Here is a 14,992-nt window from a genome sequence, read left to right on the forward strand (position 1 = left end):
GGCACTAAGTATGATTAGTCATCTCACTAGAGTCATGTTGCTAATACATGAAACTTAGCAATTGTCATAGGATTCTTGTCTATAGTCCAACATGTAAGTAGTTGATCTAGCATGGTCACTGCCTTAAAGGACCGATCTTGGTATAGACGGGCCACGTTTATGCCTAGGATTCCCAAGTAACAAGGCTCCAATTTTTTTTTTTTGAAAAATATCATTTTTATATAAAAAAAAAAGTTACCTCCATTTTATGAAAAATACTATTTTTTATATAATATTTTGTAAAAATGTCATATTTTGCATTGGACCCTTAAAGAGCCTTGCTACCTCATCGTGACTTAAAATAGTTATTTTGAGAAAGAAGAATTTTTTTTTTTTTAAATTTAAAAAATTCTGATTATTCTCTATTTACTTACACTCCTGTACAGATTAATGTACTAGTGTATGTTGATTGTTTGGTAATCTTTGGTAATGATTCTGTTGCGGTGACGTGTTTTAAAGCCTATTTGAGCAAATATTTTAATACAAAGAATCTTGGTATGCTTAAATATTTTCTTGGCATCGAGGTTGCTTAAAATTGCCTCATAATGCACCACAATGGTTTGGGAAAGAGATGACATATATAGGAAATGGTTTTCTATAATAAAGCAATCAAGGAATAAAAATATCACACCATATCACATAATATCGTAACAATATTTTATATTTTTTATTTATTTTATTATTATTTATCAAAATAAGAAAAAATAAGTATATAAGTGTAACATTTTAAAAATATTGAATATATTTACTGCTAAATTTTTTTGGGTATAAACGTGCAACATTTTTAAGACATTTCCTGAAAAAAAAAAAAGATTGTGTATAAAAGTACGATATTTTGAAAACATTGAGTATTTTGAAAATTTTGTTATTGATTTTCATTAGTGTTTAGCTTAATCTACAACATATTACCAATTCACAATTAACATTGAAATATATATGAAAAATTTCTAAAAATGACATTTTTTTAAGTAATTTTGTACTTTTGCCTATTTTTGATAATTTTTTGCAAAATTGTATCTATCTAAAATTCGATCAGTTGTCTAAATTTTTCGACCATCTATCTAAACTTTTCGACTGGCTGTCTGTTTAAATTTTTGAACTGTCTAAATTATATAAGGTCATTTTGTAAAAAAATTATTAAAATTAGTCTACCTTGCAAAATAACTTTAAAATATAACTCATTTTGCCATAGGACCGTGTGTATATATATATATTTATATATTTATAAAAGAAAATACATGAGGTTTCTCACCTATATATATATTTTTTTATGGGAATTAAAAAATAATAATGTAACTCTTTCGTGAATCCAACGGCTTTAAATCTTGGATGAACTTGGACTGAAATTACATAAGTACCCTTCAAAGAATATATGATATTTTATTAGACAAATCATTTGGTGATCTTAACTGTAATAACTGTAAATGTTATCTGCTTAGTTTCGCACTTTCCCTGGAATGGAAGCCACTTCTGGTCCTCCTTTCATGCTTGCCATTTCGACCTTAGAGAGATGCAAAACCATGGCTGAAACTTCGCCAAATTCACGCCCAAATCATCAAAACCAATCTCCTCTCTCACTCCTTCATTCTCACCAAACTCATCTCCTGCTACTGCCGCTTCTCCGGTCCCTCCTCCTCCAGTGGCCTAGACTACGCCGTTTCGGTCTTCCGACGAATCGAAAATCCCAACCCCTTCATGTGTTTCAATCCCATTGGATGCCATTTCTCTCTTTGCCCATGTGCTTACTCGTTTGGAAGATTGGAAAGGAGTTGAGTTTTCTCTGCCTTCTGTGATCAAATCTTGCGGCAGATCCCACGGTTTGGAGGAGGGGAAGCAAGTTCATGGCTTGGTATTGAAAACCCATTTCGTTTTTTATCCATACGTGGCGAATTCGATGATCCGAATGTACTTGGAGGTTGGGGAAGTGGAATGTGCAAGGCAGCTGTTTGATAAAATGCCTGAGAGAGATGTAGTTTCTTGGAACTCTATGATTAATGGATATTTGAGGATTGGAAAGATTGAGTTGGCTCGAGAGTTTTTTGATAAGATGCCCAAAAGGGACTTGATTTCTTATAATGCAATGATTGATGGATATGGGAAGAGTGGAAAGTGTGAACTTGCTGAGGAAATATTTGGAATGACAAGTTGTAAAGATGTTAAAACTTGGACATCAATGATTTCAGCTTATGTGTTTAACCATCAACCGCAGAAAGCTTTAGATATGTTTAGGGAAATGTTGAGTGTAGGAGTTAAACCTGATGGTCCTGCTCTAGTTAGCGTTCTCTCAGCCATTGCTGACTTGGGTTTTGTGGATGAAGGGAAATGGATACATACATACATATCGACTAACATGATTCAGGTGAGTTTTGGGTTTATTGGATCTGCTCTTATAGACATGTATGCTAAATGTGGGCATATAGAAAATGCTTACGAAGTGTTCAGAAGAGTATCTCATAATAGAAATATTGGAGATTGGAATTGTATGATCTCTGGCCTTGCAATCCATGGCCTTGGTGATGAAGCTCTTAAGATCTTTTCCGACATGGAAAAGATGGGCATTGAACCTGATGAGATCACTTTCTTAGGACTTCTGAATGCTTGTAGTCATAGTGGATTAGTTGATGAGGGCCAATTCTTCTTCAAACTCATGCAACAGAAATACAATATTGTTCCAAAGCTTCAACACTATGGCTGCGTTATCGATCTCTTAAGTAGAGCAGGGCATTTTGAAAACGCACTTAGAATTTTACAGAACATGCCTGTCGAGCCAGACGTTTTAGCTTGGAAGGCCATTCTCAGTGCAAGCACGAAGCATGGAAATGTAGAAATTGGAGAACATGCTGCTCTTCGAGCTATAGAGTTGGCACCAGAAGATTCAAGTTGTTATGTTCTACTCTCAAATGTTTATGCTAAGATGGGGAGATGGGATGATGTAGCCAAAGTTAGGTTGGTTATGAAACAGAAAAGAGTTGGAAAGGTTCCGGGATGTAGTTCAATCCTTGTCAAAGGGAAAGTTCATATTTTTCTTTCTGGAATGGCAATGGATGAGAAATGTACTGATGAAGTTCTTTCCAAGATAGATGAAATGGCTTCTCGGTTGAGGTTGGAAGGCTACAAGCCTGACCTGACTCAAGTTCTCTTAGATGTCGAAGATGAAGGAAAAGCGAGCTTGAGTATTATCGCCGTCAATTTCCTTATATTCTTTAAATACTATAAAATTATTTTAAATTTTAAAAATCTAAAAGATTATTAGAAACTAATCAATAAAACTAAAATTTGCAAATTCGAAAACAACTCAAATTAAAATTGAAACTCAAAATCATCCCAAAATTCATATTATTAATTAATTTTTAATAATCTTTTAGATTTTTTAAATTTTTAAATGATTTTTATAATATTTAAAGAATTTAAATAATTTAGTCTAAAATAAAATCATCCCCAAATTTATTTGTGCCACATGGATACTTAACGGGGCAGTTAACAGTGATTTCTAATGGTTGTACCAAAATTGTAGAGTTAGGTATTACTGCAAAAAAATGGGTATCAAAGTGTAACTTTTGAAAATATTCGAGTATTATCGCCTAAGTACTAACAGATGCACCAATATTATAGATTTATGTATTATTACCGCCAAAAAAAAAATTTAGGTATTAAAATGCAACTTTTGAAAAAATTCTGATATCACTTAAAAAATAAATAATAAAATTAAAATCAAACTACCAACAAACTTTTTTAACATATATAACTTTTTAATTTTACTTTATGTGAGTAACTTATGACAGAGGGTGAGCTCAAGTTCTCACTCAAATGCTAAAGTTATTATTATTTTGTTAATAATAGACAAAATATTTTCAATATTAATGTATAAATTGTTGTACCCTAAATTTAGCACGAGTTCACTTACTCAGTTTGGGTATAACTGGCAGGTAAATACGTGGAAAAATAACCAAGTAGAATATCTGGTTATTAACCATATGAGCAGCTCGAGACTCATAATGGTCAAACCCAATCTTAGGCGTCCTGGATTTACTACGAGCTCGGAGTCAGATAGCTGTCAAGCACGAATTTGGGTGAGATATTCAGCTCGTGAGGACCTAGATATAACGCATACTAAATAATCCTAAGAGACTCAGAAATTGCCGAAATAGAAAGAGAAACAGTAATAATATTGACTCGTAGACTAGGTGGATTTTAACCACATAAAAATTCTGTGCTTTTGAGTGAATGCTTATTATTTCATTACGGGTTATTATCTAGCACTAATCTACCTATTTTATTTCTTAATATACTATTAGCAAAAAATTGCGTCAACATAAATATTACAAAATTTTAGTTTAAATCCTCACTAAAATCATAAAATTTAAATGAGCCCTCAATCATATAAAACTCTCGTTCACAAATTTATACCAAAATCTTTTACTTTTTAGCTATTAATTAAATTGAATGGAATTACACCACTGCAAATAACAATTCGAAAACATTTACACCACTATAATTATGGCAGTCTAATCTATAATATTATAATTACGTTTACTACAACTATTAATATATATATATATATTTATATATAATACTATTAGAAGTGTGCATAAAGTTTTGGGTATATATCATTCTATTTTTTTTTTGTCTTCATATGACTATGAATGCATATGTGTCATCTCCTATTATTTTCATTCTACATAAATAGACAGGTGTAATATTTTACATTTTTACTTTATTGAAATAAATACAATACAATTCAATTAATTAATATCTTTACAGGTGTAAGTTTATATATTAGACAACATGACAATTAAATAGAAAGGGATAGAGACACGATTTATTTTTATAAAAAAATAAATTTTATATATATATATTATATTTCTTAGCATTTAAGGAATCATATATCTTATAATTTTCATGCCATTTTTCATCTTCATTACTTTTCAATATTCTCTTCTCTCCTTCTCCCAAATTGTCTATATTTTCTTTCCTTTTCTCCTTCGTTATTGAAATTAAAAAATTACTTGTTGCTGCATTTTCAAAATCTAAGGTAAGTTTATATTTACTTGCTATTGAATTGTTGAGAATTTTTTTTGATGTTTACAGTCTAAGTTTTTGTATTATTAAACTTATTCATATCCTTTATTGTTAGGTCTAACAAAAAAAAATCTAACTTGATATATTATACTCTTGATTGAATAAATTAGATGATGATAAATAAAGAGCTTGGAAAGAATTAGTATTGAAATAGTACAATAATTTTTTTTATTTGATTGTGGTAGATGAAGAACAATGGTGAAGAATACATCTGATTATAGTTGTTTAAATTTAGGTGATAGTACAAATATTATGTTCTCACGTAATAAATATGATGAACCAAGTTCTTAAAAAAAATATATATAAAAGAAAAATGTTAAATATGAGTTGAAGCTGAAAAAGAGCTATATGAAAAAAAAAAACAGAGACAGTATTATGTTAAAAGGAAAAAAATTGATTATGATAACAAAAAAAAGAAATGCTTATCGATAATCTTAAAATATACAATAAAATTAATCACAATGTTGATGATGAAATTAAAATTAATATTCTTAATGAGAAAGGTGAATTTAGAACTAAAGTAAGTGAAAATCATAATTATCTCAAGTTCAAATATTGTTAATAAGAAAAATAACTTGTACAAAAGATTAAAAGAGGAAATATTATGCTATAAAAAAAAATATATAAAAAATGTGCATAATTTAAATGTGTCTTAATTATTACTCATTTAAATACCATTTATGCTTTAATATGTGTATATCACATCAAAAATGGGCATGTGTTAAAATATTGGGCACAAAAAATTAATATGAATTCTCTATTATATTGAAATTAAAAATAAAATAATTTTACTTAAAAAAAAGACTTATAAATATATCTAACAATTCATTAAAAAAAGGTAAAATAATTAAAAAATTTCAAATAAAGTGAATAATAATTAATAAAGTCAAAATATATAGCTTTACAAATAAAAAAAATCATTTATACATATAATAACAAGAAGAAGTAATATTTGTATTCTACATTTTATAGGGTTTTGGTAACAAATATTTTGTTCATCATTTGGATTTAATATTCTATTAAGAACCTCTAAATATATAAAATATGTTGTTCAATCTACACTTTTGTGGCTTAGCAACGAATAATATAACTAGTATATATATATATATATATTCTGTTGGCTTTAGACAATAAATAATTAAATAAAATTTCTTCCAACCCCACTCATATATAATAAATCTAAAAAAAATTCTGAAAATGGTGTCTTTATTTGATTGATTCAAATATTTTGATAAGTTGAAATAATATATATATATATATTCACTATATTCATAGGTAATTAAAATTGACGACTCCTTTATAATTATTATTACTATTTAACAAAAAATTTATTATTATTATTGAAGTTGTGATGTTACAGCTGGATACGCATTTACAAAGAAATTAATTAATTCGATCAAAAAAATATAAGGTTTTTATTTTTTATTTTTTTTAATATAAGGTTTGAAGTTCTAATATATATTTATATAAGGTTGAATTTTTAATCCGGCGAGGGCTTCTAGATATATATAAATATGTTTGTATGGCTTTGGAATTTATGTCTTTAAATTTGTGAGCTTGAAATTGTTCGTTAAAATAATGAAAATTATTCATAAGTGAGTGTACTCAAATTTAAGAAAGGGCCGGTCTCGAATTAAGACGGACTAGAATCATGCTTGGGGCTCTCTTAGCCAAGAGCCCATTTTTTTTAACATTTTTTTTTTAAAATATCATAAATTTTTAGAAAGATTTTACAAAATAAAAAAGCCCCTAATAATCTCTAATTTTTTCTAAGGCCCAAAACTCTTTAGGGCAATAGGATATTCGTTGCATTAAATTCAGTATTATATATATAGTTAAATAATTATATAATTTAGTATTGGTATTAATTTTTAATAAGAGAATTTTATATCTTTATATAACCCTAATTGAAATATGTCGAATGTAGTCACATTTTATGCTTAGAGGGTTAATTTCTTTTATAAATAGGTGGCGATAATTTTTTTTTTAGAAATTTCTAAGATATTAATTGTGATCCATTATATATATATAAAAATAATAATATATGCATAAAAAAATATGAACTCAAATACACAGTATGTCAGTTTTAATAAATGTGATTGGCTATACTAAACTGTCACATCGCTGCGTATAATATTTATGTGTATATTTTGAGTACACGTATCATTTCAATAAATATATATATATGATAATTTTGTTTCAGAAAAAGATGATGATGATTACAGTAACGGCAGTGGCGTTGGTAGTGGGTGCAATGGTTAGTGGTTATTACAAAGCCCTAAAGCCACCTCCCCCAAAGCTATGTGGGTCACCCAATGGTCCACCAATCACTTCTCCAAGAGTCAAACTCAACGATGGCAGGCATTTGGCTTACAGAGAAGATGGTGTTCCAAAGCAAAAAGCCAAATACAAAATCATTGTGGTTCATGGCTTTGGCAGCTCCAAAGAACAGAGATTATCTGCCCCTAAAGTACATCACATATATATATTTATTATTATTACTTTTCTCAATTTCATGGCTTATTTGGCTGTTGAAATATGTATATTCATTGATATCATCATCATCATCATCATCAGGACCTTGTTGAGGAGCTTGGGATATATTTCTTGCATTTTGACAGAGCTGGTTATGGAGAAAGCGATCCATATCCATCTCGTTCGGTAAAGAGTGAAGCATTTGATATTGAACAACTTGCTGACAAGTTGAACATAGACAAATTTTATGTTCTTGGAAGCTCACTTGGAGGCTATCCCATTTGGAGTTGCCTCAAATACATACCACACAGGTAAATATTTGTTTTGAGTAGTTGGGTGACTTTGGAAAGTGTAGAGGGACTTAAGATAGAGTTAATATTAAAGTACATGTAGGGTCCATAAAAATTATTAACTTTACTCCTTAAAAATTGAGAATTGCTAAGGGGTACCACTGATGCCCAACACTATAAGGAAGTGACATACCGCTATTAGTGCAATCCAATATCAGGTCCCACACATTTAAATTTAAAAACCATTATGGGGTATCCCTAATCAATCATAGGCTGCCACTTCATGTGGTGTTGGACACTTTAAGGAGCCAAATAGCAACACTCTTAAAAATTTAAACCAAGCATGAGAAATGTTTTAGATTTTCATTCTCACCTTCACTTTACCTCATACCAAACACCTCCTAAAGGATACCAGTGTTGCCTAACAACACGAGCATCTCTCCCATAAAAATGCTTTTTTTTTTTCACTCATTAATTATATATTCACAATGTTAGAATTCAATATAAAAATATAAAATAATAATTGTATATCTTATGTATGTGTATGTATATGGTGCAGATTATTAGGAGCTGCGCTTGTGGTTCCTTTTGTGAACTTATGGTGGCCTTGTTTGCCTGCCAATATAGCTCGAGAGTCATTTGAGGTGTTGCCTAAACAATATCAACATACATATAGGGTTGCTCGTTATGTACCTTGGCTCTTATATTGGTGGATGACTAGCAAATGGTTCTCTCACTTAAGAATACAATCTCAACTCAATACCCTAGTCTTCACCCAAAAGGATTTAGAGATTGAAAAGAAGTTGCAAGAGGTTTATTTTGGTCAGGTAATTTTATGATTATGATATGATCATTACATTACATTGGACTGCTTTTAGAGAATAGTATGTTAATAATCAATTTTTGATCTCAAGAGAGAATCATGCATCACTAGAGATGAGAAACAATCTTTGAAACCTCTCCAAGAGAGACCATTAATTAAGACATAGTGACTACCATAATATTTTTTTTTTCTAGTTAGAATTTTTACCATAATATTACCATAATATTATATCCTAAACCCTAAACTAGGGTCTGATTAGTTTGTGATAAGAAAACTGTATTTTCAAAAAGTGTGTTTCTAAAATGAAAACATGGATTTATAGTCTTAAAACAAGTTTTTGAGAATGTGATTGGTTCAGAATCCGTAAACTATTTTTGAATTTTAAAAAACTGAATATGTGATTGGTAGAGAATCTGAAAATACAAAAAAGTGATAGATTTGTAAGATTTTAGGATATATTGGTTAGGATCGGGAGAAAACATGAAAATAACGTTTTCTATTTAGTAGCTTAAAATTAGAATTAGTATTTGGATCAAGAATTTGAAAACAAATAACCAATCAAATATTCATATGGGCCCTATCATTTTTAAGTTTTAAAAAGTGAAAATTACATATTATATGGGAATTTTAATAGATTGTGCAAAAATATGGCTTTTTTTCAAGAAAAGTTAATCTATGGCTTTTTTTATTTTAATTTCACTTTTATGGGTTTAGTTTCCCATATTTTTGTAATAAAAGTTTGTTTATGCCATATTTTCACTCTTAATCAAGTTTTATGAATTTGGAAGGGTATGTTTGTAATTTAATTATTTTTTTTAGCTTATTTGATTATTTTTTTATATTAATTTTATATAACTATTTTTATATTAAATTTTTCCATGGTTGTTTTGCAAATTTTTTTTTTGTAATATGAATTGTGTTTATTTATTGTAAATATTTTTTTTCCCTTTTTTTAGGTTGTACATTTTTTTTTTCAAATTCTGGGTAGGGTAACCAGTTACTTGATTGATCTTAAAAAAAAATCTTAGAGCTAGGTTAAATAACATGCACCAGGAGGGGTAACCAGTTATTCTGAGATGGGTAACTTTCTGCCATAAGAGAGGTAACCAGTTACCTAAGAGGGGTGACGTGTTACTTATATTAAATATGAAAAGAAACATCAAATTTGAAGGAAAAAAAATGAAAGAACACTTCATTAAAAAAAGAAGAATAAGTAACTATGATTTTAGTAACATAAGTAACTAGTTACCATAAAGAAACCATAAATATACACACACCAGAACGTGAAAGTAACTAGTTACCCTCATAAATATACACACAAAGAATGTGAAGGTAACCAGTTACCCATTCACGTTTTCAGATTTTTATTAGTTTTCTTTCCAAATTTTGGTATTCCTATAAGTATTACAGTAAAAATGTGAAAATAACGTTTTCTATTTTATAGCTTAAAATTAGAATTAGTATTTGAATCGAGAATTTGAAAAAAAATAACTAATTAAATATTCATATGGGTCCTACCATTTTTAAGTTTTAGAAATCATAAAATTGAATTTGGATTCACTACCAAACAACCGATATACCCTAAACCTACTTTGAGTAGTATTCTTCTAAGACATAAATGTACCAATTAACTAATTATGAAAACCAACTAATTATTATTATTTTGTAAATATATAATTCAGGAGAAGATTGAACAACAAGGTGCTTATGATTCGGTTTTTCGAGACTTGATGGTGACTTATGGAAAATGGGAGTTTGATCCATTAGACATTGCCAATCCATTTCCCAACAATGAGGGTTCTGTCTACTTTTGGCAAGGTTATCAAGATAAGATCATTCCTTACAAAATTAGCCGATTTCTTTCTGAGAAACTGCCATGGATGAAATATCACGAGGTTGCTGATGGAGGCCATATGTTTTTCTTTGAGCCCCATATGTGTGCATCTATGTTGAAGACTTTTTTGCTTAATTGACCTCTCCTTTCAACTTTTTTTTTTCTTTAAAATAAAATACATGGGAACAGTGATCCACATCTCTTCTCTTCTTCATGTTTTTTTTAGCCAAATGTGATATAAAAATTATTAGTCATTGTGTTCCATTACATAAAAATTATTATCATATCTTCAATTGTCACCAACAAATCCGTCACTTATAAAAGTATCAATCATAAAAATTATAATTTGTTTTAGTCACAACAAATTTTATCATTAGATTGTGATAAAAACTAAAATCGTAATAATTTATAGTTAAATATTACATTTTGTTTAAAATCAATTTTTTGTTGCGATTAAAAATAGTATTGAGTCTTGAAAAATTTATATATTGTGACTAAATGGTTATAATTAAATGATAACCATTATTATTTGTTGTATGTACCCTAAAATTCGAGCTAAGTGATGATTAGCTCGAAGTGCATATTTTAACTCACTAATTTATTGAATATACGGAATAACAGATTATTAGTCATAAACACTTGGTCAAATCAAGTGTAGGCTCAATGTTACATGGAATATGCAATTAGTTGCCTTAATACTAATTTTAAATTATAAGCTTTGATAAGATGCAGGTTGAAGCTTAGACCTGGAGACAGAATATTTTTCAAATGTATATTCATACAAATTATAATATTTTTCATGCATGTGCACATTAAAATGAGTCCTAATATACGTTTTACACTTATGCTATACTCAAAATTATTACATCTGTGCTCAACTCAAAATTAAGCTTTCAATGGATTAATTTGACTTGCTTTGATTATTTGAATTTGCTAGAATATTTGACTTATGAAACTATTTTGCTCATGCCATTAACATGCATATAGTTATATAGCAATTCCAAACTTGATCACCTTCCCAAAGCTTTTTGATGATATTAAAGTGGGAGAAATAAAGGAAAACATTATTTGCACAAACTTAATCATGTTGCTTTAAAGGAAAGATTGTTTTATTATTTGATTAAGGGGGAAAGTATAAGAAATAAAATTTAATCTTTATGAGCATAATTTGAGGGGAGCATATGTTTACTTACTTGTTTAAAGTTAATTTTATTCTCTTCAAATAATCAAATGTTTGCTATCATCAAAAAAGGGGAGATTGGTTACTCAAACTCGTCACCACGCTTGTTCTGTTGATATACAATATTTAATTATGATGTCACTAACCATTAATTTTTGATTTTGTAGCAAAAGTGTTTATCTTGTTGGAAACAAGTTTACTCAAATAATAAAAAAAAGTGGCATTTTTGTAACCAGAAAGTAACAAATTTGTAACAAAAAAACTCAGAATTTGTTACTAAAGCAGAAATAGTTCCGACCTAGAAATTACAAAGGCCGGTCAACAGACCTATGCATGTCGGCCGACTGAATTGTCACAGATAGGGCCCATTTGCTTTTCTGAGTGCGTTTTCAACGGTCATAAACGACTATATTGGCCAGTCAACCGATTGCTCACCCGGCTGAAGTCATAAAGCTCCATAAGGTCCCCAACGACTCTATTTTGCTTCCCTCTATAAATAGACTCACTTCTAGACTTAATATACACCCAATACCAGTTTTATATCACAGTATTAAGCTAGAGAAATTGTTGTAAGATCTTACCCTATGTAAATCATTCCAAAACACTTTTCACACACTTGAGCTAAAATTGTAAGGATTTATTTGTAAGTGTGTTCATCTCTCTCTAGGTTCTCAACTAGTATTTATCATCCTAAGAGAGAGTGAACACCATTGTACTTCATCTTTTCTATCTATCTTTGTAAAGTGAGATTGACACTTCAGCAATCCGCAAGAGAGGTGAGGTTGGCACCGGATTCACAACAACTCGACATAGGTGAAGTTGGCACCAGAATCACAACCTAACGTTGGTGAGATTGACGCTGAACAAAAAATCTATGTAAGAGGTTTAGGTACACCTTGGTGAAAATTCCCCGATTGTAAAAGGATTAGTCAAGTCCTTTAACTTGGCTACTTAAAGCTAGACTTAGCTTTAAAGACCAAGGATGTAGGTGCCTTTAGTTCCATCGAACTTGTAAAAAGAGAGTTTGCATCCCTATAACCTTAAACTCATTACATTTGTGCTTACTTGATTATTTACATTGGTTCTCTCTTTTATTGTATGAAAGTTTCACTAAGTTGCTAGAAATAGATAGTTGAGTTTTAAAGTCTCAATTCACCCCCTTCTGGGAGCCAATCTTGGGCTAACACACTCCCCAAACTTTTTTTATTATGAATACAATAGAAGTGTGGTTAATTTCAACAAACATATGTACATATATACAATTTTTTTTTCGTATATACATATATTTTTATAAATATATATATATATATATAAAAATACAATAGGATAGTCATGTTTCTATGTTGAGGATGAGCTTAATTTCTCTAAGAGCCTTGGACACTATAGAATGTGACTATTCTACAAAAGAGCGAAATTTGTATAAACTAGCTAGAAAGACTAGTTTAGGTGGAGTTATGATGGCGGAGCCAAGTTATAAAAGACAATCATTGATAACTCTACAAAATAGAGTTATTTTCCACATTTTGTAAGCTAATTGCTATTTAGTTCTTAAATTTTTAATTAATTTATTAAGTTTTTTAGTCATTTTGAATTTATTAGGTTTGTTTTATTTTTGTAGAATGTTGTAGTTTAATTATTTGAATTAGTGTTGTGTGATTAGTGGTCAAAAATGCACATTTATTGATCTTAAATATCAAATTAAATTGAGTCTTAATTAATATTTTTCAACAAATTAATGGAATAAATTTTACAATTGAAAATATTTAGTTTAGATTAATTTGATTTATTTTTGCAAGAATTATGTTGCATTTTGGCACTTTGAAAAGAAGAGAAAATAAAAGAATTAAAGCTAAAAAGAGAATTTGAAAATTGACATTTTTGAAAATCTAAAGCCCAAATGATTGAGGATTTATGATATTGTTGAAAGGAGAAGCCCACAGCCCAGCCACCAGGCCCAATCCAAAGCTCCCCTACTGCTCCACTCAGCCCAGCTCCATGAGACTGGTCTGCCACCAGCTCCATCTTCCCTTGCAGCAGGCCCACGCCTCAGCCAGCCCATGCCCCAGTTGCCTAGCCCAAGGCCCAGCAGCCTGCACCGCATGCCCAGCCACCTTCTCTCCTCTTGGGTCCACAAATGTCTCCTTGTCCCAAAAATGTCATTTTTTTACCCAATTTTTCTACCTATTTTATCACAAAAATTCATCATTACACCCTAAAATTTACCTCTACATGCTACATTTAATTTATTTAGTTAATTTAATCAGTTTAGTTAATTTAAATTAATTATTTTAATACTCTCATTTTGTCTATAAATAAGGAGTTTCAAGACTATTTTTGGGTACTTAATTTTTGGTTACCATCATCTTTTTTACACTTTCTCTCTACATTTTCTCTCTTCCTTTTGGAAGACTATTTTGTGCAAATTATGTATTTCTTTTGTAATATATTTTGGATTCTAATTATGTGCTTCTAATTTTTTTCATAAGATTATTAAGATAATGATGAAGCAACTTATAACTAGATATTATTTATTGTTGTATGTTAATTTCCCTTGTAATGCAACAAAGTTTATAAATTTCTCTTCTTCATATATGTCTTTGATTTTTAATATCTTGTATTTTAGATTGTTAGATAATATTACACTTTGTTCTTCATTTTGCAAAATATAATATTCTTTGTATAAGATGCGTCATTAAATTGTACACATCCAATACTTAGAACAAAAATATTATATTTTGCCTTATAAATAATGTTATATGATTTTTTATTGTTTCATTAGGTTGATTCACATTAAATACTTTGAAATTATATTTTTTTTAAAAGTGAAGAAAAATCCTATATTTTTAGAAATAATTTGTGCTTGAATTATAAATCTATTTGAAAAATGATAGTTTGATTTATTTTAACTATCACTAAACCTTGGGAATCAATATACTAATAAATATTATTAAACTTATATTTTGTGGATTCTAGTATCTTAATAAATTTTTTTTACAACTTATTTACAAATCATAATTGGTTTATTTTTCTTCTCTTAGATAGTTTTATTTTCAATATTTTATTTTATGTTCATGACATTAAATCTTATAAATCTTTGGAGCTAGGTTATAATTTATTTAATTTTGCTTTAAAATAGTTTCTTTTTTATTTTAGACAACTCATTTGGGTTCGACATCCTTGCTTACACGAACTCTATACTATTAATATGATTCGTGCGCTTGCAATTTACATATTTAAAACATACTCATTTTGGGTCCATCAATCATCTAATA

The 14,992-nt window shown here is 29.2% G+C and overlaps 2 protein-coding genes across 2 annotated transcripts; both read left to right on the plus strand.

The window, feature by feature from the left end:
• Window positions 1–1,933: 1,933 nt before the first annotated feature.
• LOC133792675 (pentatricopeptide repeat-containing protein At4g14820-like) lies at window positions 1,934–3,853 on the plus strand. Its single transcript, XM_062230583.1, has 2 exons — window positions 1,934–3,212; window positions 3,822–3,853. The coding sequence occupies exons 1-2, from the start codon at window positions 1,934–1,936 to the stop codon at window positions 3,851–3,853; spliced, it is 1,311 nt and encodes a 436-aa protein (XP_062086567.1).
• A 3,477-nt stretch (window positions 3,854–7,330) lies between these two features.
• On the plus strand, window positions 7,331–10,684 carry LOC133790172 (uncharacterized). The gene is made up of 4 exons (XM_062227705.1): window positions 7,331–7,588; window positions 7,696–7,904; window positions 8,443–8,710; window positions 10,389–10,684. Exons 1-4 carry the CDS (start codon window positions 7,331–7,333, stop codon window positions 10,677–10,679), a joined length of 1,026 nt encoding a protein of 341 aa, XP_062083689.1. The 3' UTR covers window positions 10,680–10,684.
• The last annotated feature ends 4,308 nt before the right edge of the window (window positions 10,685–14,992 follow it).

Source organism: Humulus lupulus, chromosome 7, assembly GCF_963169125.1.
Source record: "Humulus lupulus chromosome 7, drHumLupu1.1, whole genome shotgun sequence".
Taxonomy (NCBI): Eukaryota; Viridiplantae; Streptophyta; class Magnoliopsida; order Rosales; family Cannabaceae; genus Humulus; species Humulus lupulus.

Coding starts and splice junctions, on each gene's coding strand:
- LOC133792675 (XM_062230583.1), top strand. CDS start 1,934: ATGATCCGAATGTACTTGGAGGTTGGGGAAGTGGAATGTGCAAGGCAG. Junction 3,213..3,821: donor TGAAGGAAAAGCGAGCTTGA/GTATTATCGCCG, acceptor AACTTATGACAG/AGGGTGAGCTCAAGTTCTCA.
- LOC133790172 (XM_062227705.1), top strand. CDS start 7,331: ATGATGATTACAGTAACGGCAGTGGCGTTGGTAGTGGGTGCAATGGTT. Junction 7,589..7,695: donor AGAGATTATCTGCCCCTAAA/GTACATCACATA, acceptor CATCATCATCAG/GACCTTGTTGAGGAGCTTGG. Junction 7,905..8,442: donor CTCAAATACATACCACACAG/GTAAATATTTGT, acceptor TATATGGTGCAG/ATTATTAGGAGCTGCGCTTG.